The sequence below is a fragment of the Parus major genome, chromosome 9 (assembly GCF_001522545.3).
Source record: "Parus major isolate Abel chromosome 9, Parus_major1.1, whole genome shotgun sequence".
In the NCBI taxonomy this organism is placed as follows: domain Eukaryota; kingdom Metazoa; phylum Chordata; class Aves; order Passeriformes; family Paridae; genus Parus; species Parus major.
The window spans coordinates 5,564,642-5,591,866 of NC_031778.1; the positions used below are offsets into that span (position 1 = coordinate 5,564,642).

A 27,225-nucleotide genomic window follows, 5' to 3' on the forward strand; every position below is an offset into this window, starting at 1 on the left:
CGGGCGCTGAGGGCGGGCTGCGGGCGGGGCGCGCCGGGGCCTGGCCCGGGGACACGGGGACACAGCGGGAGCGTTCGGCATGGCGCACTACGAGAGGGGCTCGGCCGTGGCCATCATCCGGCTCCGCAACCCGCCGGTAAACGCGCTCAGGTACCGCCGGCAGCCCGCGGGGAGCGCCGGCCCGGGGCTGGGGACACCCTTGTGAGCGGGTGGGGGATTCTCCGATTTCCTTCCTTTTCACCTCATTCCCTCTCTCCGTGCCCGAGCGAGGCTCCGCCCGGTCCCGGAGCGGGGACGGCCCCAGAGAGCCTCAGCCGGGATTTCTACACCGCTCCGTACTCGCAGGGGCCCGGGCAGCTCCTTCAGAGGTAGCTTGGATCTCGCTTTGCAAAAATGCTGAACTTTGCCATAACTTCTGCTCCTTCTTATAATTTCTAGTTAGGGGGTTTCACAAGGAGGGGTGCCAGGCTCAGCAAACCGTACTTTCTGTCATCTCCCCCGGAGGATGTTTAAGAACTTTGCCTATTTCTCATCACCTTCCAGTCTTTAAACATCAAGACACTGCTTCAGCAAGACAGCACAGCACTGCTAACTCAGTCTGGGGTGCCTTCAGCGCTGTTTGGTACAAGTCAATTCGCAGATTCCCTGGTTTGATTGCCTGCCCCACACACTGCTCAATGCTTGCCTGGCAAATCTCTGCACTATCCAAGTGTGTGCAGGGCAGAGGGCAAAGGGCTCTGTGGATATCAGGCGTGGTTCAGCAAGAGGAGCTGGCACCAGGATTAAACCCAGCCAGGGCTATCAGAAAGCAGTTCGTTTGGCCTTTAAAAACGATTAAGGAATTTACCTCTAAATGCTGATCATGGTCATGATGAAGGGCCCCATGCAGTCTCAAACATGAGCCAGTGAAAAACAAGGTCAAACAAGGTCAGTCTGTAGGAGCCTCAGAAATTTTAGTTTTTCATGTGTCTTGAAAAGGACTTATGTGCTTTTGGCTTTACATTAGTTGTGGGTTTTAGTTCTTTTAGTTTCTCTAGTTCTGAGTAGCACATAAACCCTTTTTAAGCAGCTGTATTTGTTCAGTAACAGTGACCACAGTGTATATTCAATCTGTATTCATAAGCCAAAAAAAAAAAACCCCACTGCAGCTGTGCTTGACTTATAAATGAGAAAATTTGTTTGAAAGAAGCTCATTGAGATAAGGAAGAACATGAAAAGGAGATGAAACCTAATGCTTTTCTGTAGCAAGGCTACATTATAGCTGGCAGTGCTCACTCTTCTGTTGCAACTTGTTTAGAAGTACACTAAGAACATTTTCACATGCTCAGGTAATTACCATGAGAAACTGAGAGTGACTTGATGAGTTTAGATGAACCAGACATGTAGAACTCCCAGAACTGTACGGTGTAAGACATCCTTTGGACCTCCTGTGCTCAAGACCAGTCTAAGATGATCTCCAGGCTGTGTTCACAAAAACTGTTCAATCCTTACCATGAAAAATACAAAATACAGACCTAAAGAATTATAGTATCACTGAGGATGAAAAGACCTTTAAAATCACTGAGTACAACTGTCAACAGTAACAGATATGTGCTTAAGGAACCTTATCTCCCCTCTTTTGAGAAGTCCTGAGGAAAACCCAAAGTCACCTCTGCCTTTGAACAGCAACAGCACAAGAAATTCTTCAGGACAGATCTCTGCCTTTACTGCCCTTTCCTCCTGGCCATGCAGTGCCCTCACAGCAAGGTGCAGTTCTGATACACCAAGGGTGACAGATAGTGTGGTTGTGGTCCTGTCCCTCAGCCCCACAGGAAAGGAAGACCCTGGCAGACTTCAGATCCATTAAATTACAACTTGAGACATGTCTGTGGTCTTTGGTGGCCTGCTAGGGTAACACCTGTTTTAAAAGAGACCCATAATTCTCACACCTTTGCCATCGGGTAGGTGTTAGCTGAGATCTGTCTGCAGCTAGGAGAGGTAGAGCACACTCTGATCCCTGGGTGCTCCTCCTGCTTCTGCACATTTCTGTACTGGACCACAGGGAGCAGGTTTATTAGTGCTGTTGGAAACGTTTAACTGCACAGGTGATAGCAGGCAGTGAAAGTTACAGACAGGAGCCACGTCCTGCAATCCTGAAAATGTTATTTCACAGCAGGCACAAATGCTTTTTTAAGACTGGTGAGACTTTGCTGCTGTGCTCCAGCCTCCCCTACCTCTCCCCATTATCCATTTCCCCCCTCCTGGGCCATCACACTGGCCATTAGCACTTTAGAAGCCACTGGTGGGCAGGAATTTGCTTTCTCCTGTCTGACACCATCCTCTGCTTCATACCTGCAGGGCAGTGCTTTCCTGAGAAATGTGTGCTGACTTGAGATTCTGGCAGCAAATTTGATTCCCACACAGACTCCCCTTTAAGCTCCGTGCTTTCTTCACCAGCAGAGGTGGTATGTGCCAGATTTGATTTGTTTGGAGGTTTTTTCCCTGGCTTGCAGAAGTTTAGTATTCAGAGATCTACATTTACAAGATCATGGTATTGAGAGAAGAGATTTAGATATGCAAAGATCTGTGAGTCTGGGGGAACAGAAAGACAAGACTTGGAAAATGAAGGACTGACTACCCCTTCTCAGCAGGGGCAGGCTGATGGCACTGGGAATTAGAAGGACTTAAAGGAGTATTTCAACATTTGAGCTGACAAGGACAGAAAAGCTCCAGGGAGGACAGGAGAGGCTGTGCAATAGGGGAGCTTATGTGTGGAGCTATGAAATGTGACAGCATAACAGGTTTGACTGGGAAAGGCTCTCCATGGCTGCCAGGATTGTCCTTCTAACCCTGATCACCATAAAAATCAGGAAATGTAAAGGAGATGAGAGAAGCTGCAGTTTCAGACAGGAAGCAACACAGGGAGAATGTGATTACATGTGATCAGCACCTCATCAGGATGAGATACAGAGAGAAAATTCTGGGATGAATAAGCATCTGCTCTCTAAAACAACTAAAATTCCACCCAAAAGATGCCATTCTGGCTCTGGCCTTAATTTATGTGCAGAACCATTCAAGCTGTATTAGCAACCTGTCACAGCAATGTGTGACAGTAGCTACTACACAGCTGGATCTGACACTGAAGCAAGGGAGAGCAGAGCAGGTAACTCCAGCACACAAGTCCTCAGTTCCAAGTAGGGGATTATGTAATACCCAGCAGGTAGTTCAAAGAAAAACACTGCAGGAAGCTATCCAAAGGAAAGGAAGCCTGTGACAATGGGAGAGCCTGGACTGTTGTCCAGGTTTGGGATTTCCACGTTTTTAAAGTATATTAGAAGCTAATAAAAATACAAAGGGAAAGGATCAGACCTGCATGTTTTACATAAACATTTTCCACTGTTGGATTTGAGTCTCACTTCTTTGAATATGACTAAGTCAATTTTCAGGATTGCCTTATACTGCTTTTTTTTTTAAATGAAAGAAATTCACATTCACAAACTCCAGCTAAAATGTGAAATAATTAAGGTAAATTATAAAACCCTGTTACAAATCCAGCACATCAGAATCACTGCAATGAGTTCCATAAAATAAAAACAACCTGGTATGGTAACCTCCAAGAATATTCCTTTGCTCTGGTATGCCCCTACTTTTTAACAGCACCTGTTTTGAGTTCCTGAAATCTGGAACACGGAATCACCTTGGCAGAATCACTTTTTTTGCAGTCACAATAGTACCCATGGTAGAACTGACTACATGGCATGGGATGCAACCTTGGAAAGCATGGAGGGAATTTTTGCATTGTTACTGCTAAATGAATGACAGTGTTGTAGTAATGAAATACTTATGAAAATTACTGTGACTTTTTGTTTCTTCAATGCTCGAGCAGTTTGAAGCTGGATTCTCCTGAGCATTTTTATAATTCTACTGTCATATATTTTACTATGATGCTTTAATTGAAAATTACATCTTTTACTGCCAGTTATAATATGTGAGTGACAAAGCAGTGCAGTCTGTGTGTTGGACTGTGACATATCCAAGGCAAACTTATCACTCCATCTTAGGAAAACAAGAAACTTCAAAAGGTCTGATCTTTCTTCCTTTTTATCCCACAAAAATTCTCATTGGGAAAAAGTTATATGGAAATAGAAGAGATATTTACACAAGTACTAAATTATTCACTGCCATAAACAGTCCTGTTGGGTTAATAAAGGTGAGGCAGGGATCAAACTGATTTTGTGGCAGCCTTGATGACTAGTTTTTATTTTGGTAGTAGTATGTTGTTGTAAGTACTGAGGACTTGTAACTGATTTCTTCCATAGAACATTGAACCTTTCCATTTGCTGCAGACAACACTTCTAGATGGGCATTTTGCATCTGTTGGTCACATGCCAGGAACAGACGCAGAAATACTGATTGCTTCTTGTCTGTCCCTGATGGAATTGTGCCATTTGTCTACACAATAGTTGCAAATTAGTAACTTCACGTTTGTTTGGATCATGGAACATGTTTTTTCTCCCCCTTTGCACCATGGTTTGTAGAGTGTAATGTCATTTCCTAATGGCTTTCCCTGCTATCTGCCAGCCCCTGGGTGATTTTGGTATTGCTGTGGCCTGGCTCATCACTGATGCACAAACAGAACTCAAAGAGCAGCAAGCATTGGGTGCAGCCTGTGAGTGCTCCTCAAATAGCAGCAACCACAGGTATGCCAAAAGGAGGGAGATAAACCCTCCTTTTGTTTTAACCTATTAAATCACATTTAATTTAACCTATTAAAACACATTTAGTGTATATAATTTGGAAAGGTTTTCATGTTCTGTTATGTGGACCTACATGCAGAGGAGGGACCTTTACTAACTCACCTCATAGTTTTACTTTGGCATGACCAAATTATTCTCATTTTAAATTTCAGCCTTCAGAACCAGTACTAACATCAGAGTTGTCTTGGATGTCTGGATTGGGCAATTGGTACATAACTGTTCTCTCTCCAAAAAATAACACTTCTCCCAGTTTCTGGCTGTCAGGTCTCAGAGCTCCCACTGACCCTTCTTGTAACAAGGCCTTATACAGGCAGCAAGTGGTACTGGAGACCCTCCTAGAAAACCCTCCTCTGTCAACAGCCCTGATTGTTAAACTTTGCCTATGGTTTGTCTTTAATTTTTGATTTTGAAGGAGGAATATGCAGAGGTCGGCTGGGGTTCCTTCATACATCTGGCTTATAGGGAGCTCCCTGGGCTCACAGGTTTTCCTTTGCAGACTATGGATCCCCACGTGACTTCTGAAAGCATTGCTCTGTAAAAATGTCTGTACACAAGAGTACAATGATGTGTTTTTCATCTACTTCACGACTTCCTTTTTAGATTAAACACCCTCTAATACACAGAGCAACATGCACAAGCTGAGTATGCCTCAGGGCTTTTTATTAATTCTGTGTAATTAATACTGCTCCTCTCCACTGGGCATCAACAGAGCTCTGCTCCCTTTTCCTCAGCACCAAGCTTACATGTGGAGCTGGGCTCAGGGTTGGAGAAGGTCTAGGAAGGAAAGCTGGTTTTATAAAGGTCTGGGCAAGTGTGGATGATACTTGGATATTCCTCCAGCCTCCAACTGCTTGTGGCTCGGATTTTCTTATCAGAGGCATCTCTACACATGCACACAGAACAGTCTCTCACAAACTCTATGAGTATATATGTATATCAGTACATTTTAGTATCTAAATTGTATACACATAAAATTTGTATTAATATTTCTATTATTAAAGTGTAAATGCTTCTATTTTTTACCTACTATCACTATTGTTACCACCTTTTAAAACAGACTAGGTTCTCCAAGTCCATCCATACAAACACATGAATTAGCTTTAAAGAGGCAAATGAGAAGTGGACATACAGTTGGGTCAGTTTTTTTAAATATCTGATTTGAAAAAAAAACACTATTTATGTTTCTACAGATCCATTTTTAAATTCTTCATTAATTCTTTGCTGGCCGCATTTACTGCTGGTGTCTGCAGAGCTACCTGTTCAGATGAGTTGAGACATGTTCTGTGTAGTGTTTCATGCCCAAATTCCCTTTGACAGGATCCCACACCAGTTTAAGTCTGGACCTGGGTGCAGATTTTCACAAGGTGAAAGCATTATTAACATCAGCAGAGCCTGTGTCAGGTGTTTGAAAGGTAACTTTTTTTATCCCTAGAGCTCCTTTCAAAAAAGTTCTTAGATTGTCAGTGGTTTAGCATTAATTACTTCTAAATTATGCTAAACTGTTTTCTTGAAAATCTGAATGTTTAATTCATAAAGATATCTTCAAAAGAACATTTCCCTGTGCAGCTTATTGTGGAAACAGCAGTGTCATAGCCTGTAGATGAGTCTCCAGGCAGTGACTGACAGGCTGGCAGTCAGCCTGTTGGGTTTGGGTGCTTGTCCTTGGAGTAAGAGGGAGACTAAGGCCAAGATTCACCTGGAGAAGCCATGGCAGCAGCCAGGCATGGGGACGGCCTGTTGGACATGGTGCTCATTTTCACTGGGCTGCTCAGTGTTCATAACATAAACCTCTCAGAAGGTGGATATATTTGATGGCTACTCACTGAATCTCCATTTTATTTCAGTCTGGCAGTTCTCCAGGCTTTAGAGGATGGGCTGAAGAAAGCAGATGCAGATCCCTCAGTGAAAGCTGTTATGATTTGTGGTGAAAATGGGAAATTCAGTGCAGGTAAGACATCAAACACAGGCTGAGCAAAAGATTAAACTCTCTCTACCCATCATATCTGAAAATTCTCTGCCTTGTAACATTGCTGACAAAAGTCCTGATTTGGCTGGAAATGGCCACAAGACAGGGTGCTTTGTCTATTTTGCTATCCAGAATTGACATGGGGTACATGACAAGCTGGACCTTGAAATAGGCTGGAAGTGAGCTGGTCTGTAATTACTGAAATGAGGGACAACTGCTCCACTCCATAACATCCTGGTGTTTCCTCAGTCTCCATAGCTTTGTTTATGTAAAATCTCTGGACCACAATGCTTTGGTGTATGGAATGTGCCTGGGGTTGGGCAGTGGTGAATAACAGATCTCCAGCTGAAGAAGTCTGAAAAGCTAGGGGATTTCTGTGGAGTTCTACATTGCTTGTTACTAGTAACTTCCACTTAACTATTGCAGGCTCAGTATTACACCAAGAATGTTTGCAAATTTCTGCAGTGACCTCATGATCCTTACAGTTACTCTGTATTTTTGTACTAAGCCTTCCTTGGAGCTCTGTCAACAGGATCAAGGATCCAGGGTTCCTTGAAGATGGTCCCAAAAGAGGTTGCTTCCTGTTAAACACTCTCCTGCCAGCAGCATGCTCTGCAAGGACTTGGGCATCTGTGAGCAGCTGTGTCCAGTAGCACAGAGGGAAGGATTGTTCCAGTCACTGCCTCGCCTACTAATTCCTCCTAATCTCTTGGTGCTCTCTCAGGAGCTGACATCCGAGGATTTTCCTCTCCGAAGAGACATGGAGTTGCCCTGGGCCCCATCGTGGCTCTCATCGAAAGCATTGAGAAGCCGGTGGTGGCGGCCATCGAAGGCGTCGCTTTGGGAGGAGGCCTGGAGGTGGCGCTGGGCTGTCACTACCGCGTTGCACACGTGAAGGTAACACTGCCGCTGAAGGCATCCCTGAGCCAGGTAGAGATGGCACGAGCAGAGGGACAGGGTACCTTTCCTGGGACACTCTGCCCAGAGGAGAGCAGCTTTATAGCAGTAGGATACAAGGCTGTGCACTCAGACGTTCTTCACCTACACCATCACCCTTGACATCTTTCCTAAGTCTTACTAACTAACTAATTTCAAGTCATTTCTAAATATAAAGCAACTAGTATGATAAGACGGCTGCATAGAAACTTCAGTAACCAAATGTTAATTTGCCCTAGGTCTCATTATCTATATTCTGATGCAGACAGCTGCATCTTACTGACTCATGCAGCGTGACTTTCTCTTATTTATTTTTTTCCCCCGCCCTGTGAATTTTGCACTTTTCTGCTCATGGCCTAGTTTCTATAGGTAGTTGAAACTCAGCTAGTGTGGAGCATTTATGGTTAGATTCCTCATGAGCTCTGGGTCCCCAAGGAGCACTTTGACCAAAAGACAACTTGAAGAGTCTTCAGCAATGATCTGGGTTTTTTTCTTCAATCCCCTCCTTCAAGGTTCAGGCATGCTGAACCACCTTGAGCAGTACCTGTCTCCTTGAATAGTCTCCTTACTGACAGGGCCATCCCCTCACTTCTGCAGTGACTCACATTCTCTGCGGCAGTGTGGGTTGCTGTAACAGCATAAAGTGATGCTCCACATCATGCTCTGTGCCACCTAAGGTGAGGGCCATGGAATCACAGAATCATTAAGGTTGGAAAAGACCTCCAAGAGGATTTTGAGGCCTCTTTTAGAGGTCATCCAAGATCACTAAGTCTAACCTTTGACCAATTGCCACCATACCCACTAAACCACATGATGAAGTGCCATGACTACTGGAACTATAAGTAGTGGTCTTAAAGTAACTCAGAATCTCTTAAAAGCTCAATAGAAAATGTGCAAACTATTGTTTAAAGGCAAAAAAGTCTAGATACAATTTTTTAAGAGAAGACCTCCATACACTTCCTGCTGTCCCTGGCTTATCTGCCGTGACTACCAGATGTCAAATTCACCAAGAGACGTTTGAAGGAAGATTAGCAAAGAGTTCAGTGGTGTTCAAAGCCAGGTTAGATGGGGCTCTGAGCAATCTCATGTAGTGGAAGGTGTCCCTGCCCATAGCAGGTAGTGAAACAAGATGGTTTTATGGTTCCTTCCAACTCTACTAAACTTGCAAGAACTAGAGTAGGGAGATGAAAGTTAAGCCAGCATGCCCTCCAACAGTTGGTAACAACTACTTGAAAGCATTATTGACACGTGTCAATCTAGGGAATGCTATTGGCCCTACGGCTTTTCCCCAGTGCTGCACTAACACAGAAATCCTCTGAAAGGTCATGTTTTCATTGTGCATTTACACAGAAATCCTTGAAATGGTCAAGTGCTTCTTTTTCTTATATATTTTGTGTAGCAAAAAGAAAGTATTAAGTTTCAATGTAGAAATTCTGAGGCTTCCTAGAGGAGCAATGTGACTCACATCTGCTTGGCTTTCCTCCGGGTTGCTCAGTTTGCAATTGTCACTCTTTCTAATCATTTTTTTTGTTTAATTTTACTTCATTTTAGGCTCGGATGGGATTGCCAGAGGTCACCATAGGGTTACTTCCAGGTGCTGAAGGCACCCAGCGACTCCCCAGACTGATTGGAGTACCAGCTGCTCTGGATATGATCACTACAGGTGAGTGCTGTGTCTGTAAGAAGAACATGGCATTGAATTATACCAGCTTGGTCTAAAAACCAGGAATCTCTTACCTGTGTAGCTGCTTGGGTTGTAATTCTACTTTCTTCCACCCATGAGGGGCTAATTACCAGCTGCACAAGTTATTTGCTCAGATGGAAAAGAACAAAATTGCACATCAGGCTCCACTGCAGTCACCTTATTTCTCTTTTTATGGCAGGAAAACACATTCCAGCAACTGAAGCACTGAAGCTGGGCTTGGTTGATGAAATTGTGGAAGAAAACACCATTGAGGCAGCAATCCGTTTGGCAAACAAAGTGATTGGTGAGGAACAAATTGTAGCAGTGCCAGGAAATAACTGGTGATGTTTCAGGGCTGAAAAGAGTCAAAACAAAGCCCGCCAGTTTGTTCCAATTTATATGCTCCATTCTTGAGTTTTGGCATCCATGTAAGATAGAATTAATTGCAGAATTGCAGAATTGCTTCCTGTTATCTGAAGTGAAAAAAATCAAATGCTGGAAAGCTGCAGAAGTTCATGTGAGATTCAGAGAACAGATACATATCAAGTCCTTCTGCTTTTTAATTGTATATCCAAACTCACATGCTCCCCTGGGATGCTGCACTCTCCAGGTTTTGGGGAATAAGTGCTCTATCCATACATAGTTCTGGATCCCAGCTGGCATTGTGCACATTCTGGTTGCACCATCCATAATGGCTGAGCAAAAATAACTTTCTCCCTGTAGTGGAGGGGCTGGCACATCCTCTCCTCAATTTAATGATCCATGGTCTGCAAGTGACTCTGTCCCTAATCCTTTGGGTGTCATGTAAAAAAAAAAAAAGGCCAATGCAGATAGGAGGAATGGGGAGAGATTTTTTCCCGCATCTTAGAAATAACAGAATCAAATTCACTGGAGTTAACTTAGGAAGAGGAACATTCCTTGTGCAGCATGAGGAATGTTGCCTTGAAAGAAAACAGGGCATTTTCCCCCTACTGACCTCCTTGTACCTCTGGAACCTGACCACTGAATTTCATCTGGAGCTCTGTCACAACGAGATGAATGCAGGGAAGTGAAATAGCCTTTCTGCTCTGATCACATGGCGTTTACAGGCAATGCTGTTCCAAGCTGGGGTGTTGGTTTTGCTCCTTCACTTCCCTTCACTACAGACAAGGCCCCTTCTCCATGCTAGAAGCTGAGGCAGCCTAAGCTTTGTCCTAGATGACAGTGCACCATATTTTAAGGTACTTCAAAGAATGGACTCTTCTTAAATATCAGTGTCTTGTATACTTCCTCATATCTTGAGATGTACCAGAGAGCTGCCAAGGTATTCTTTGGCTGGGTTTTCTATAGCAGATGCCCATCCTTCTCACAGTATTCATACCACAGTATGTTAGGGCTTCATTTTCTAGTGCAGAATCAATGACATAAGCAGTCCTCTTTTCTTTTTCCTGTATGTCATCAGACTAAATATAATTCCTTAGCAAGAGATGGGTGATGTATTTCACTGCTGCTTCTAAGAAAAACAAAGGTACTTTGGTTTGCTGGGTTTGTCTGTTTTGAATGAGAATTCTCCATCTGATGGGAGAACAGTGAAATATTACCACTCTTCTAGGCAAATTAACCCAACAAACAGTGCTCCCTGTGATGTACCCTCTGGGCTCTGAATGATGCTTTGCACAAGATCTATGGCAGTACTGATGGCAGCAGCAGCAGCACTGTGTCATGAATGAGTAATGGATACATTGCTGGAACTGGCAAACCAGAAAACATTCTGGATTTCAACAAATGCTATGTGCAAGTGGGTGAAGTTTAGATATTTGGATGCTTGTTTCTTCTGTGACAGACATTGTGCAGTGGCTGACAGTTGTGAAAGCCAGCTTGGCCTTAGAGGAGACCCTCAGGAAGGAAACATTGACCACACTATTTCTCAGAGTAAATTGCTTTCTGGAGCTTATATCCACTACCAATACTAGCAAAATCCTGTTCTTTAGCATCCTCTTCTTTGGAAATTGCAGCTACCAATAATTTTTTATTATTATTATTATTATTATTATTATTTTAATTTTTTTTTAGTTGTATAAGCATACAAGGATCCTGGCTCAATGTCCAGCAGGTAGCCTGTCCCAGTCTTAATCATTAATAGATTTTCAATCTGTTTATTGCTGGTTTGAGTTATCCCAGCAAAAATGAGTAATATCATTGATGGTGTTTCACATCACGCTATATATCAGCTCCCACAGGACTTAAAAAATGCTTTCAGACTCTTTCCAGCAGCTTTACTGGCATTTAAAATACTTGTTTTAACAGTGAAAACACTGGTGAGCCAGCTCATCTATTTCTTTCCTGCTTGAAAAATTTCTCATTAGACCCAGCAGAAGACCATGACAAGTTTTGATGCACCATTTACCCTCAGGTTATCTAATAATTTGAAAGATTGGTGTACCCAGGGCCTGTATGTTCCTTTTGAGCCATTCCTTGCTTTGGTCTTTGCCTAAAGTTAGTAATTTTCCTGTCACACAAAGGCAAGGCAGCACCTTCATCTTTATTCATCAAGCACTAACAGGGCTGCAGAAGAGATGAGAGTCTTATATAGCTGGTCTGGAGTTTGTTCACATGGAGTTCTGTTTTCAGTGAATGTTTTTCAGATAATAAAACCAAAGTGAATGTAACAAAAAAATGTCATCACAAAATTCTGCTGGCTTTGTGTGGCATGCAGCATTTTGTTTCTGATGAGATTTTTTTTTTAAACATGAAGCTACAATTGCAGACTTCTTACAGAGAAGTCTGGCTAAATAACTAGTGTTGTCACCACTGGAATTTCTATTCCTGGGAAGGCTGTACTGCAAGATAACTCTCAAAGAATCAATTCAGAAATAATTTTCTTCTAAAGCTTTCTCAGTGCTGGGGCTGCAGGATCTCATGGCAAGAGATCAGTCTCAAATGACTGCCTTACTGTATCAGGGGTCCTTGATTAGTGTTGTGATACACAGCTGACAGAGCTACTTTTATGGCATGTTGGGAGAGCATTCTCATCCATACATTCTTATGGATTGTTCCTAATGAAGAACACCTTCAAAAGATGCTCTGAAACAGTAAGTGGGTGTACAAATACACAGAGGCAATTACTGATTCAGAGTTAGATTTTTTTACTGAAAACCAGTATTTATATATTGCAGATAGGAAGTGAGAATAATTCCCTGACCTCTCTAGGCAAACTGGCTTCTCCAGGCTAAAGAAAACATCTTCACTTCTGAAGGCATTTTTAAAAAGGAATAGACAGGAATTAAATCCTTGGGGACAAGGAGAATGTCCTTTCATTAAATGTGCTTGATGATCACTGCAGTAATCCAAAGCTGCGTTTCAGGCTTTTCCCAGCTGATGGCATCACAAAATTGACAAATGGCTGGAACTGCTGGTGGCAGCCAGCAACTTGCAGCTCATCCTGCCCACTTCTTGTTGGACTGCTCTGGTCTTCCTCAGCTGGAGGAGAAATTGGCTTTTGGCCTCTACACAGCAGACTTTGAAACTCTCCATATACACTCCTTGTTTTTCTGACCCCATCTGCTGATTGACCTCAGAGCAAAGCAGTACCAATGCCTTGCACCAAAGAGCCAAGGAAAACCAGAGCAACTTGGAGTAGCTCAAGTCCCCCAGGTATTAATCTGTGTGGAAAGATGAGTTTCTGCCTGTAAGCTATTGGGAGCTGCTGCAGAGGAAGCAGTTGTTCCTTCTGAGGCACATCAAAGCCAGGGGCGGAACAGATGCTGCTGGTGGGTAATTGCATCCTTGAAATGGAGGCTGGAGGAAAGGCTTTCCTTTAGAGCTGCAAAGCCTTTCTGTGAATCATCTCTGCCAAGATGCACAATATCAAAAAACATTTTAATCTCTCCCCAGGGCTCAAGGTTCTGGCTGACACCTTCCTTAGACAGAGGCCTAGCCAAGTGTCCTTTGGACACAAACTGAGTTTGTGAAAGGTCTGACATGGCCTGGACTTGTCTCTGATAGCCTGAGGGGCAGTGGCCAGGCTCAGCTTTATTCCTCAAAAATTCACAAGCAGTTCCCTGCATGAGGAAGAACATTAGGCTGGCCCTTTCCCTTGCATGTGCCATCCCATAGTACCCCAAGGGTTTACAACTCTGGGATGATATTTCTTTCTTTAAATAACATAATATTTGATACTGTATGCATATGTGGTGCATTTGCTGACAGAAATTTTATAGACCCAATCTGTCCTTTGTGTCACCTGGACTAAAAACCTGGCAAACAAAGAAGAAGTCTGTGTTATCTCGTGTGTGGATAGTGCTTTTCCTTCAGCACTGATGTCTGACACTGCTCATCATCTTCCTGCTGCTTTGCTTTCAGAAATCAAGCTGCAGGTGTCCCACACTGATGTCTTCTTCCCAGATTTGGATTCTGATAATTCTTTCCTGATCACAAACATGTCGTGTATTCTTATTGGCATTGCAGAATCTATGACACTGCATAGAGGTGGTGTAGAAAACCTATTTAGTTTGCAGCTAAAATGGGAGTTTTATTTCAGGACCCTGAGTTATTTTTTTTCAGTCTGAGGAACTGTCTTCTGTCCCCCATCAGTATTTGTGCTTACAGTATTATTTGCTGTCTGAAGACCAAGCTTAAAGGCTCCCAATGGTATTCCATTTTTACCAGCCCTTTCCACTGGATGTCATATGAAGTCCCTTGATCTGCCCAATCTTCCAGCCATCAGATCAGTTTTCTGGGACAAGCCTGATCTTTCCTCTTGTGATGGAATATAACCCACTATTTAAATGCTAAATAAAGAACTCCAGATAAAGAGCATTTCTGGGTTAAAAACTTAGAGGCAAAAAAATTATTCCAAAATAAAGAAACATTATCCTGACTAAATCCTGCAATACTGGCTGATACGAATTATATCCACTGTCAATGTGAAAACATTTTTATGAACTCTGATTACAAGGGAAGCTACTTACACAGTGAGTGATCATCTTTTTCTGCTCACTAAGAGGCTTAATTAAAAAAACTGAGCTCTGAAGACCTTTATTACAAGAAATCACTTTAATAACTCATTCTGGAAACTTGTATTTCTGTTCCTCCTAAGCATTGCTCAGTCTTGGAGGAAGAGCTAGAGTCAGGACACATTCCTCAGGCAACTATGCCTGTAGTGCTGCCATTATTCCTGCTCTTCAGTATCCCCTGCAGGATTTCCTGAGTCTTCTGCTGGTGCATTGACACTGCCCTAGCTCAGACAACAGGAAGACCTGCTGCATGCAATATGCCACCTTGGAAGGAAGTGTGCCCCCCTGGCAGAGTTCATCTAAGAGCCCACAGCAATGAGACATTGTCCCCAGAGAGCTTCAGCACAAGGTTCTCAGCCCACCACCTGACTTTGCTGGCAGTCCTGGCTGCTTCTGGGAACAGCACTAGCAATCCATGCAGTGCCATGCTACAGTTAATGATCTGGATATGTCGGGATGACAGCAGGGTCTTTGTGAGAACTTTGCAGTATCAAGGGGATCCATTCCGAATTGCTGATCTTGATCCTCCCTGGTCTTTATTGAGCAAGTTGCCATTAAGAGCAGAGGAACTCCTGAGTATGGCCAGGCCTGTACTTACAAAGAAGACAGAGGATTTTGGCATCTGAAATGTAACTAAGTTCTCTCAATTAAGATTCTTTCTAGGTATCACCATAGCAACCTCTCTCTGTAATGAATTTCATATATTTGTGTGTCTGCTTGATTCATCCCTTGCTGACACAAACATGAACTTTCCCTTGTTATTCATTTGCTGCCCAACTCATGCTGAATGAGATCTCCTTTTGGTTAGTCCCAAAGTGACTTGAGGGGCTCCTTCAGTCAGGGAAGAAGTCAGTGTGTGTTTTCCACTCTCTTGTCAATGTCTGGGTCAGGCCTGTGGCTGGAATGCCTCTGGCTAGTGTCAACTGGGTCCTGAATACTAAACAATACTGGAGGAAAGCTTCGTTAATGAAGCCTATAGAAAGATCCATATGAATGTAGCAGCTGGGACTGTAGAGGGAGAGAACTGGAAAGTCAGGGCACTCTGAAGCTGAGAAAAGGAAGGAGAGAGTTACTTTGAAAATAAATCCTTACTTTTTTTGAAGTCTGAGAAGGGACTTGAAAAATCGTAATTGTCAGAGCAAACAGAAATAAGGAGAAGTGTCAGAAGCTTTAGTTCTAGACCCAGCTCACTGTGCCATGCAAGCCCTAACGCAGTGCAAGTTAGAGAAGAGACAGACTGTCTTCGCAACCTATAGAAAAGGGTCTGGAAGTCTGAAAAGGCTACATCTGAAAAGATGCGGGTGCTTTGTTCTGTAACTCCATTTCTCTTCCACCAGGTCAGCCCCTGGCACCCCGCAGGCTCAGCCTTAAGCCAGTTCCCAGACTGCCCAACATGGAAGCGTTTCTGCGGGAGGCTCTCGTGAAGGTGAAGAAACAGGCGCGGGGGTGCCTGGCTCCGGAGCTGTGCTTCCAAGCCGTGCGAGCCGCCACCGAGAGGCCCTTTGCCGAGGGGGTGCGGCGGGAGCGGGAGCTGTTCGGGGTGCTGCGGACCTCGGGGCAGGCCCAGGCGCTGCAGTACGCCTTCTTCGCCGAGAGAGCCGTGCACAGGTGGGCAACTCCCAGCGGAGCCTCCTGGAGCAGCGCTGCCCCGCAGCCCGTGCGCCAGGCAGCCGTCATAGGTAAGGACAGGGAGCTGCCGGGGTGGGAGTCCCGCAGCCAACAGCTCAGCCGGGAGTCCCCAGCAGTCACTCACACCCATCGCAGCCACAGATACTTCACACCCACTGCTGAAGTTGTCACTACCCTGGGAAGCTCCAAATTCAGATGGCAGCTCGCATGCCGCTAGATTAGCGCCTGATGTTGCCTCTTCCTTTGGAAGAATAGCTTTCTTTTATTTCAGAGACAGCTTCGTGTGCGGACCATAAGCAGTCTGCCCCCTTTTAAGCACCGAAACCTGGCTTTGCATCGTTCTAGAAGCAGGTCTGTAAGAAGTTCTTCTCCTCCTGGTCTAGTTTTGTACTGCAAGTGCATGTGCTCAGAGTCACTCAGGGATATATTAATACAAAAATGTTTTGACAGCTGTATTTTAAGAAGATTTCATCTCACTGGGATCCACTCCTGCCATTTTTTAGCCCAGCAAGATAATGCCTTCATTAATTTTTTATAAGAGCAATTTAAATAAAACCTGCAATGCACTGCTGAGATTAAAAAAAAATATATTTCAGCTCTTGCTGTTGATAGTAGCACTCAAAAATGGTTAGACAAGTAATGGAGCACTTGGAAAACATCCATTCTGTTTCAAGGAAATCTCACCAGATCAACACTGTTTTGTTTTTTGTTTTTTCTGAGTGTTTCTCAGGGCTCTTGAGATGTCTGACAACTCATTTCAGGCCATAGAGATTTTTTTGAAAGTTCTCTTCATTAGCTGCTATGCCATAATTTTTAATAGAAATGCCTTTTTAAACATTTGTCCACAAACCCCGTGAGAAGGATCTGTGGCTGTTAAAGCATTCAGGTAAAGAGGCATTAATTATTACCAAATTTATTCTATGACTTGAAGAGCATAGAAGTTTGGGCATGCACTTTTGTCAGTCCCAGACAGGTCAGTCCTGCAGTGTGTGCTTTGACAGGAGGGCTCCTGTGGAGTTTGGGGGAATGACCAGGAGGGACATTCTCTGCTCTGTGCTGCTAAACCATGCCAGAACAACACACTTGCAAAGATCTAATCACAGTGACAGTTTAGCCAGAAGGGCTGTTAGAGCTGAGCTGCCTATTTTGGGGCTGTAATTGAGCTAGAAGGAATTCTGAGGACAAATGCAACCTCTATTAGAAAGTTTCTACTAGAAACATAATCTGTTCTTTGTATCCAGGCAGAATTGGCAGGGCTGCATGTCTATTCCATTGAATTATTTGCCACTTATCTCTGGACAGATTTCTGAATTACAGTCTGAGATTGCCCCAACCTCACCCCCAGATTTTAGTGTTTTCATAGCTGATTACAGACCATGCTCAATTTAACTCCTCCTTCTTCAGCTAAAATAAACTAAGTGCCTTGATACTTCTGCTGCAAAGCACAATCTGTCACTCTCTGGTCTTCACACCCTGAACTTTCCCAAATTTTTCAACACTTCATAAAATGTGCATAGCCAAAGTCAGAACAGCATACCAGGAGTAATTACACCAAGATCAGGTACCAAGACCTTTCTTCCTTGCTCCTGCTTAGTATCCCCAGGGTAACTGCCAACCTTTATACTAGCCAGGTCCAACACATCCAGTAAATTATCTACTGTCAGGGAGCAGCTGCACCCCAGGATGGGGAGCCAGTGGCAATAATGGGGGCAGAACAACAGAATCCTTGAGACAAGAAGGCACCTCTACATGTCATCTTGTCCAACATCTCTACTCACGTGGGGTCACCTAGAGCCACTTTCTCAGGACCATGTCCAGACAGCTCTTGAACATCTCCAAGGATGAGGATTCCACAACTTTTTTGGGCAACCTGTGCCAGTGCTCAATCAGCCACACACTAAAAATAATGGTTTCCTTTTGTTCAGATGGAACTCCCATGTTTCAGTTTGTGCCCATAAGCTCTTGTTTTATCACCAGAGGCCACTTGAGTCTGGTGTCATCTCCTTTACCAGATACCATTCTCTGAGGTTTTTATATATACATGGGTGATATCCCCCAAGCCTTCTCAGTGCTGAAGTCATGGCTCACTCAGCCCTTCCTCATGAGACATACTCCAGTCCCTTAATCATCCTATTTGCCCGTCACTGAACTCACTCCAATCATTCCATATCACTCTTGTACTGGGGAGCCCAGAAGTGGACCCAGCACTCAAGCTGTGGTCTTACCACATAGCGGGGCAGGATCACTTCCCTCAAGCTTCCAGCAGGACCCCTCCTGACATAGCTCCACATACCATTGATCTTCTCTGCCACAAGGTCATACTGCTGCTCACAGTCAACCTGGTGTCCACCAGCACTCCCAAACCCTCTTCTGGGGAACTGCTTCCCAGCAGCCAGCCCCCACTATGTACCATTCCTCCCCACATACAGGCCTTCACACTTCCCTGTTCCTGAAGGTTCTGTCCACTCATTTCTCCCTCTGGATGGCAGCACAACCTACTGCTGCATCAACATTTACAGTACCTGGGCAAGGCAGGTAGGGCAGGCCCAGAGGTCATGGCCAGGACCTACTGGGAATACAAGTGATCAAGCAAAGTTCACAGGATAATGCAGGTCCAAGGTAAAGATAGGAAGGTAGGCTGAGGTCTGGATCAACAGTGGTCATAGCCACAGCAAACCACCAGAACTCCTCCAAGGAAGCTTAAGAAGTGGTTATAAGCCCAGGTCTGAGCTTAAACAGGGCTCAGAGGCAATGGACAGTGCAGGTGGGTGGAGGCTCCAGGTGTGGCTGGTCAGGGACACATTAAATTCCATCAGTGCACTCAGGGCCTTGACACTCACCCAGACTCCAGTCCTTGCTGAATCACTGCTCCCATTACACAGCCCCTTGTATCCCACCAGCAGAGCTTGCTTTTCTTATGCTCTTGTTCATGTCATACTTCATTTCATGTGACATATCTTATCTTGGAGGTTCTTGATCTTGACCTCCTTTTAACCCTGACTCCCACACCAAAGTGTCACTGCTTTCTATCACTTCTTTCTGCATCTTATTGTGCTTTTTTCCCTTCCTCTGGAAGGTTTCCCTCCTATTTTGCCTTTTCATGTAAGTGAAATTGTAAGTCCATTAGAGACAGGCAGAGAACATGCCAACACAATTGTATTTTTTCTTTCAGGCTACTTTAACAAAAAGTCATTCTCCACACAGTACAATGCTCTACAGTGTTTTGTAACTTCATATTTTTGATCTGAAGTACATCCCTGCAGCACCAGAAATCAAAATCCTAGGGATGATTTTTGAGGGACTGATACCTTTTAAAATAGTGCTGCTCATCCATGCAAGTACTGAGTCTACCTGGGTGACCCAGGGTCTCTGTTCTGCAGAGAGAGACTGCAGAGAGGAGGGCAGTCAGAGAAAGATGCTGCCTCAATTTAGGCTCATCAGAAGTCATGCAGACCCCACATTCCCACAGATAGAGCTGTGCAGTTTCACACACTAAACCTATATTGCATTATGCTGCTGCTTCCATCTTTTATTGCTGCATGGGGAGAAGCAACTGAGAAGATCATGTTGACTTTTTCATGCCGACTTTTTGTTTCCTTGGCTTTTGTTGTTCTGAACTCTCAGCTCCTACCTCTTTTTACTTTCTCTGGTTCCTCAGCACCCAGAAAGAAGGTTCTTTTCTCTCTGTCCCTTGCAACTACATCTCCCCACAGCTCCCTGCTTGCCTGGAGTATCACATTATTTCTGCTTGAAACCAATACCCTGAAACAGAGAAAGCAGCAGCCCCAGCCTGCAGCAGCCCATCGCTGCCAAGTGCTTATTGTTGTTTTTATCAGGAAAACCGGAACAGTCCTTGCATATTTTTACCAATCTATAAAGGATTATTTCAATTGCCAGGCATTTTAACGTCCAAATATTCATTATAGTTCAGAGTGCTTTCCACTGATCAGTATTTCTGTAATGTGTGACAGTACATGATCTGCCTTGTACATATTTCAAGTTCTTTTGTTTTGAAATTTGTATTTTAAAGTCCTTTAATTAATTTTGTATGGTTTTTCATATTCTAAGTACTTCACATGACAGATAAATAATTAACCATCATTATTCACTCAACTTGCCCAGCAAATGGATTTGTCATACCCATATTTGGCCTGAAATTACATATGCACAAGTATAGTTTTAATTATATGTCAAAGCTTCATTTCACAATAAAAGACCAGGACCAGGATGGCTGGGCACTGTTCTTGCCTCCTGAAGCCGTTTTCAGTCTTTTTCGGAAAAAATGTGCCTTACACATGAAAATAGTCCCCTGCGTTGAAGATGAGAATATAGGGATTTTCCTGGTTTGGGGGAAGGGAGAACACTATTGGGTAAGAAAATGGAACATACAGCAGAAATTCTGGAGCAATTCCTTGCCATGTTTCAGTCTGTGTGATTTGAGCTGAGCATGAGACATCTCCCTTCTTCTTTCTTCCACAGCCTTTTACACATGTAAGGCCTAATGATCCCCTGCCATTTTATTCTGCTCTAACATATCCCATAATCTTCCCAAGATCACTTGGCTTTCTGAGTTGCATAAGAGGAGTCCTCAGAATTGCCTTTTTTGCTGCTAGATAGCCAAAGCTCTCCTTAGTTTTATAGTCCACTTTTAGAAAATATTTCCAGGGGAATCATGCTGTGTGAGCTCTAATGTAACAAACCCCTTGGGGCTTTCATTACTCTCTCTGCCAGCTTCATTAAACATCATTTCATACAGGCCATTGCAGAGTTCTGTAGGAAGTTGAGAGACAGCTTTTCTAGGTCAGAAACAAGCTTGGCAAGCTCATATCTTATCTATAAGCCTGTTCCAGTGGCCTAGAAAGCGTAGTACTACAAGCATGTGTGCCTGTCTCTCATGGGATGGCTAAAACCTACATGGAGTACTCATGATGAAAGCAACCAGGGGAATCACCTGGCACCACTGCAGAGCTTGCCTGGGAAAGAAGCTTTGGGAACATCTGCTGACAAAAGAGGTTTCAATTTAGGAAAAGGCAGTGTGTTCATATGGCAAGAGAATCACTGAGATTTCAGTCACGAAACTGAAGCTGGGAGGATCAGGAGTGCCTAAGACCTAGGATGTGTGGAGAACTTGGAAATTCTAGAGAGAAACCCTTGGCCTCCACGGTGGGAAGGAAGAGACTTGAAGAGGGAGCTATGTGGAACCACAAACACTTCCGCTTGATGTCTAAAGAGAGCCTGACAGATGGAGCTGGGTTTGGGGGGTGAGTTACCCTCCTGCATTGCAGGAAGAAAGCACCTCGTGTGGCTCAACAAAGCCAGGGAAAACGTGTCCCTAATTGTACCTGGTCCCGCATCAAAGGCTCTGGAGAGTGAGCACAGTGGGAGCAGCTACTCATGTTCACGTTTTTTCAGTCAGCAAACCATAGACACTGAATTACTAAGAGTTGATTCATGTTATTCTAGATTTATTTTCAAATTAGTTTTCAGCAGAACTTGATTATGAAGTAGAAAATCTAATTTCCTAGAAAGGAACTTCAGCACTTGCTTGGGAGTGTAATGATGGTTTGTAAGCAGGCTGCCAGCTAGTGATGCCAGTAAAAACTATTTTCTGGTGGCTAAGCAGGGAATGTTTGAAATGTCTTGTGTGCATACAAGCTGAAGGTGGGCAAAACTAAACCAAGAGTGTGCAGCATGCAGGAAAAACATCCTACCTTGTCTGACCTTGGCTGCTGGAATTTGTTTAAATGATGACATAATTTCAGCTCTTCTTTACAAAGCTGATTTAGACAAAATTTTTAATCCCCTTGTTTCTGTTTATTCGTTGAGCTGACATCCATTTGTAAACCTGAGATTAAAAAAATCATTTTTACAGAATTATAACAAATCTATACTTCAGTTGCTGCTTTATTTAGGATATTAATAATCCTCCCATTCAGAGGCTTCGCACTTTCAAAGCTGGTAAAATTGTGCTGACCTTCCCTCACTAGTTTGTATTAATTTAGTTGGAAAAGCCTCCACTGTGGGAGAGTGGGATCAGTGGTGTGGGTTGTATGTCACAGGAAAGTGCAGCTTCATTTAATGTCACAGAGGATAGAACTGGTGCAAGGGATCAAGGCGGTAATCTCTACACTGATATTCCTGGGGGTATGGAGCTGGGGGTAGCACATTTATGCATCCTGGAGGAAAAAATTACAGTATGAATGGATTCTCAGTTACAGGAATTCTTGGAAAGAGTTTTAACTGTGTGGTTGGACAAGAAAGACTGACTTTGAGAATCTTCAGAAGTTAGGAATGGCCTGTGTTGGAGGACTTGAAGAGTTCCTGGTGGGCAGAGATACCTGACAGAAAGTGAACAGCAGGCAAAAGGCTACTGATGTGGCAGCATGGTTTAAAAGAAGAGAGAAGATGTTGGAACTAGATGAAGAACGCTGTGTTAGTTCTAGTTTGACCAGGCACTGAGAGACACGTGAGACATTAGAGACAAAGTTTAGAACAGTTCAGCATCCAAGTCTTCACAGAAATAGCAGCCAAAATTTTTTTTTTGCTTCAAAGATCACACAATGAAGTGCAGAGGGAGAAAAGGAGGGAGGCAAAGAGGAAGCTTGGGAGCATGAGGGAGAAACAAACTCTTTGAACTTTGCTGGTGTCAAACTCTCTGGGGGGGGTATATCTGCCCAATGCCCATAACAGACCATGTCACAGGAACAGTGAGGCACTGATACCCTCAGGGTGGTATCTTGCTTTGAACCTGCCTGCAGAAGGCAGTAACAGGGTTTCAGCTGTAACTCAGAGCTTCTCTCTCTGATCCCCAGGTTCTCACTCCTCAATGACCCTGGTTTCCATATGTATAAAACTTTGCAGAGATAAGACATGAATTACACGGGTGTGCACACTGGGTGAATCCCACTGGCATTTTATAAGCTTGTGAGGGTACTAACTTGCCTTTGTGCTACCTCTTTTCAAACATTTATGCTCACTGAAAGAGCAAATTCACCCTCCTTTTTCCCAGTCCTCAATATCTGTTTTCTATGTCTACACTACTTGTTTTCCAGAGGCCTCCACTTTTTATCCTGGAGATGCAAAGGAAATGCTACTGTCAAGAGATTAATTTTCTGTTCATAGTCTTTGATTCTATCTTGCTTTTATCCCTAGGGCTGGGGACAATGGGCCAAGGCATTGTGACTTCTCTGGTTAAGGCCAACATACCTGTGGTAGCCCTGGAGCAGAATCTGGAGTATCTGAACAAGGGAAGAAAAGCTGTGATGCTCCTTTTGGAACGGGAGGCTATGAAAATGGAGGGGGGTGCCCAGACCCTGGATTTCCATAACCCTGCACGTCTCCAGTTCACTGTGGACTTTGATCTGATGCGTGATGTAGACCTCGTCATCGAGGCTGTGTTTGAGAACATGGCACTAAAGAAGGAAATATTCCACAAGCTGTCAAAGATCTGCAAGCCGGGAGCCTTACTGTGCACAAACACATCAGCCCTGAACATCGACGAAATAGCTTCTGCCACGAGCCGCCCACAGCAGGTCATTGGCACCCACTTCTTCTCCCCTGCCCATGTGATGAGGCTGCTGGAAATCATCTATGGCCGCCACACGTCCCCCACTGCCATCGCCACTGCTATGCAGCTGGCCAAAGCCCTGAAAAAAGTTGGAGTGGTGGTAGGGAACTGTTTTGGGTTTGTTGGGAATCGCATGATGTTTCCATACGTACAGCAAGCAGTTTTCCTTTTAGAGGAAGGAAGCACACCAGAAGCAGTAGATCAGGTTCTTGAAGATTTTGGGTTTAAGATAGGCCCTTTCCGCATGTCTGACCTTGCTGGGCTGGATGTGGGCTGGAGGTCTCGGAAGGACCTGGGCCTGACTGGGCCGTCCCTCGCTGCAGGCACACCGGCCCGGCAGCGGCACGGCCAGCGCTACAGCCCCCTGCCAGACCTCCTGTGTGAGCAGGGCCGCTTCGGCCAGAAAACCGGCAAAGGCTGGTACCAGTACGAGAAGGCTGGGGGCAGGACAGCCACGCCAGACCCATGGCTCCACAACTTCCTGTCCCAGTACAGAGATACCCATCACATCAAGACCCGCTTTATAGACCAGGAGGAAATCCTGGAGCGGTGTCTGTTTTCCCTCATCAACGAGGGGTTTGCCATCCTGGCTGAGGGAATAGCATCAGGCCCAGAGCACCTGGACGTCATTTACATCAATGGCTACGGGTGGCCGAAGCACAGGGGTGGCCCCATGTTCTACGCCTCCACCATGGGGCTTCCCCGCGTGCTGGCTAAACTGCAGAAGTACTCTGAGGCCCACCCTGATGTGCCTGGGCTACGGCCCAGTGCCTTTCTGAAAAAGCTGGTGGCTGTGGGGAATCCCCCCCTCAAGGAGTGGATGTCCTACCTCAGTCGGCAGAGCCCCAAGCTGTGATTCCTCTGATGGAGGCTGATCTCATGAAACCAGTGCTTCAATTGCACTGCCTCTTCCAATAAAACCCAAAGTGCTACAGGCCCGTAAACAAAGTTATGGGCCTTCTGAGACCTTTGCAGGGAATAATTTTGGCCAATAATTGATCTCAGTCCCCCACCTGCTGCAGGTCACAACTGCCTTAATCCATCCTTTTGCATCAGGCCCAACCTCACCCACTGTTTCACACACTGCTGTGTAAAGGCCCATCTCACTTTGCACTGCTTGCAGTCTGTCTTTGGGAAAGGCAGGGAGCAGCATTTACAGCCCACAATGCGAATAATGGCTGGAGACAAGAAAATTACCATCACAGTTCAACCAAGACCTGCTGGATCTACCAAATCCTGTCTTCAACCTATTTCCCGGTTTGTTTCAGTTCTTTCCTGTGCAGACATCTCCCGTCAATTCCCTGGCTCTTCTGCAGCCAGCCAACTGGAACCTGCTCCCTTCCTGCTGCTGGGGGACAGATGGCACAAGGGTGTAGCAGCTTTCAGAGGTAAAGTCAAATGAAGTGGAGAGAGCAGGTCTGGGCAGAGAGCAAGGGGCAGTCCCTTGCTGCCCCCTGGTACTGTCTCTTCTTCCTGCTGCAGAGGAGGCTCTAATAAATGCCAGGAAAGCCACAAATCCATCAGCCTGACTAGCCTACCCTGTGGTGTTGGCTCATGACCGGCCTTCTGCATCCAGACTCCATCCTCTGTTGCCATTATCCCCACCTAGCTTTGTCCAAGCAGAAACATCTTCTGGCATCTCTTCAGTGTGGAAATGTGTTGCCATCACTCCTCTCATCTTGCTTGACTACAGCTACCAGGTCTTGGGGCTCAACAGGCTCTAATTGAGCATCTTGAAACAGCCTGGCACTGACTAGGTTGTCACATGATCAGAGAGTGCACTGGGAAGGGCACAGCACAAGAGCTGTGCAGGCAGGAACACTGCTTGCAGGCAGGCAGGGAGGTGGCAGATCTCTAGCAAAGGGCAGAGCAGAGTGAGAGGGAGCCAAACCAGCTCCAGACTTGATGCTTTGGGGCAAAGTCTCCCATTTCACATGTCTAGTGAATGTATCTTTCAGTCTGGTGTGAGGAATAGGTTGGTCTGTATTCCCTTCTCAGGAATATTGAATGTTTAACTTTTGCTTTTAATTTAATAAAATTGCTTTGATTATCTAATGATGGATTATATGGTATCATGTGAGATGGTGGAAAAAAAGCAAATGTGCTTGATTTTTGTTTTTTCCCCATCCCTTCTCTGCATGGTGGAACTAGACAATTTTCCTGTTTCTGGAGGAGTTTGTGTCTGAAAAGACTGCATGCTTCTTTTGTCTAAATATGTTTTATTTTGCCCTTTGTCTACTCCTGTCCACCAGTGGGTGAGAGAGCAAAATTGAGGGCAGGAAACCGATCAGGAGTTACAAGCCAACCCAAGTGCCTGGTTCCTGGGAGGACTTTTCTCCAGGACTGGAGAAGGAGTCACTCTAGGCCCGGAAGTTTGCCCCAAATCACTCATGTGCCACAGCTGAGAGCCTCTTGGCTCAGAGGTGAAGCACTACTTCCACACAAGCAGGCTCTGCATGACACATTACACAACATCCCTGGCTGTGCTGGTGGCTGGTCTGTCGTCCCAGGACAGCTCTGACACTATGCCCTACCCAAGCTAATTTCCCTTCTCCTGTGCCTTGTGCTGTGGTAATCCTGCACTGGGGATTACTTGGAAAAGGGCAATTCTCCTGCAGCAAGAGGCTGCAGAGCAGAGGACATGCCCTTCCTCTGGAGCAGTAATGTTATCCCAGGATAACACCAGCTTCTACCCTGGGGTGAAAATGCTTCTCATCACCTGCAGCACCTATGTGCTGGTGCCTTTGATGGGTCCGTTTCCTTCGTCAGGAATTGCTGAGAACAGAGGTTGTTCACACCAGTAATGTCTCTCCTGACAGAAGTTCATTTGTAAATTCGCATCGACCAAAGCAGCCCAGCATCGATCGTTCTGTCTGCCTGACGTCCCAGCAGGCAGCGGTGACATTGCTGCCGCTGCCAGGCCACATTGCCAGCCCCGGCAGGGCGGGGGCAGTGCGGGGAGCCCTGGCCTCTGGCCTGCCCTGCTCCCGGCAGGGCAGAGCGCGCCGGCGGGCAACCACAGCTCCTTGGCCCTCAGCCCTGCAGGGCAGCCTGATCCAAAGCCCTTGGTGCCTGCTGACAAGTAGCCCAAGCAGCAACCACCTGCCTGTTCTGTAAGCTTCTTCGGTAAATTGTTAACAGCCTTGCACAGTCCCCATCAGCTCAAATGTGCAGTGATGCCAGAAATATACCCATGAGTGAAATGTTTCTTCATTTAACAGGAGAGAACACAGCCTCGCGCAGAGGAGAACTTGATAACCACTTGGTACAGGATTAGTTTTCCCACCTGTCTTTTTAAAACCAGTTAACCATTTTTATTTATTAGGGAAATATCTGTTAAAAATGTTTTCCAGGTAAAACCATCCCTACAAGTGAGGAATGTCCCCAGCTCTGCACACTTGCTGTATGTCTGACTATTCCAAGGTATCCATGAACCGAGGTTATACAGTTCTCTGGCATGGCTGTGGCAACACACAGTGTAAGATGGCTCTAGTCCATCTTTAATCTTTGGGCCCTGCTTTTGCTTTCTTGTGGTGTCTGGCGGCACATCTGTGCTTTCTGAACAGCATGGTGCTTGCTTTCAGTCTGAGGATATTCAGTGTCAGCCCTGCGAGCACCCATGGCCTCTCTCATGCAGCTGCAGGATTGTTAGATATCTTTAATTAAGTCGGTGAACTCTGCCAGTGCAGCAGATGCCTCCACTTTCTGCTCAG

At 45.0% G+C, this 27,225-nt stretch overlaps 1 protein-coding gene and 1 long non-coding RNA gene across 6 annotated transcripts; both read left to right on the plus strand.

The window, feature by feature from the left end:
• Positions 1-30: 30 nt before the first annotated feature.
• Positions 31-25,570, plus strand: EHHADH (enoyl-CoA hydratase and 3-hydroxyacyl CoA dehydrogenase). Of its 5 annotated transcripts, XM_033516634.1 has the most exons (9): positions 66-150; positions 2,338-2,444; positions 4,561-4,679; positions 6,581-6,684; positions 7,427-7,599; positions 9,190-9,301; positions 9,522-9,626; positions 15,654-15,995; positions 23,098-25,570. In XM_033516634.1, the coding sequence occupies exons 4-9, from the start codon at positions 6,651-6,653 to the stop codon at positions 24,366-24,368; spliced, it is 2,037 nt and encodes a 678-aa protein (XP_033372525.1). In that variant the 5' UTR covers positions 66-150; positions 2,338-2,444; positions 4,561-4,679; positions 6,581-6,650; the 3' UTR covers positions 24,369-25,570. The 5 variants fall into 5 exon arrangements, with proteins under 5 accessions (XP_015492798.1, XP_033372526.1, XP_033372525.1 ...); XM_015637314.2 differs by lacking the exon at positions 4,561-4,679; XM_015637312.2 differs by lacking the exons at positions 2,338-2,444; positions 4,561-4,679 and having other exon boundaries at positions 31-150.
• Positions 16,002-16,639, plus strand: LOC117244849. The gene is made up of 2 exons (XR_004498669.1): positions 16,002-16,296; positions 16,396-16,639. It is a non-coding gene; the product is annotated as an uncharacterized LOC117244849 (long non-coding RNA).
• Positions 25,571-27,225: the final 1,655 nt, after the last annotated feature.

Coding starts and splice junctions, on each gene's coding strand:
- EHHADH (XM_015637312.2), top strand. CDS start 80: ATGGCGCACTACGAGAGGGGCTCGGCCGTGGCCATCATCCGGCTCCGC. Junction 7,600..9,189: donor ACCGCGTTGCACACGTGAAG/GTAACACTGCCG, acceptor ACTTCATTTTAG/GCTCGGATGGGATTGCCAGA. Junction 9,627..15,653: donor TTTGGCAAACAAAGTGATTG/GTGAGGAACAAA, acceptor CTCTTCCACCAG/GTCAGCCCCTGGCACCCCGC.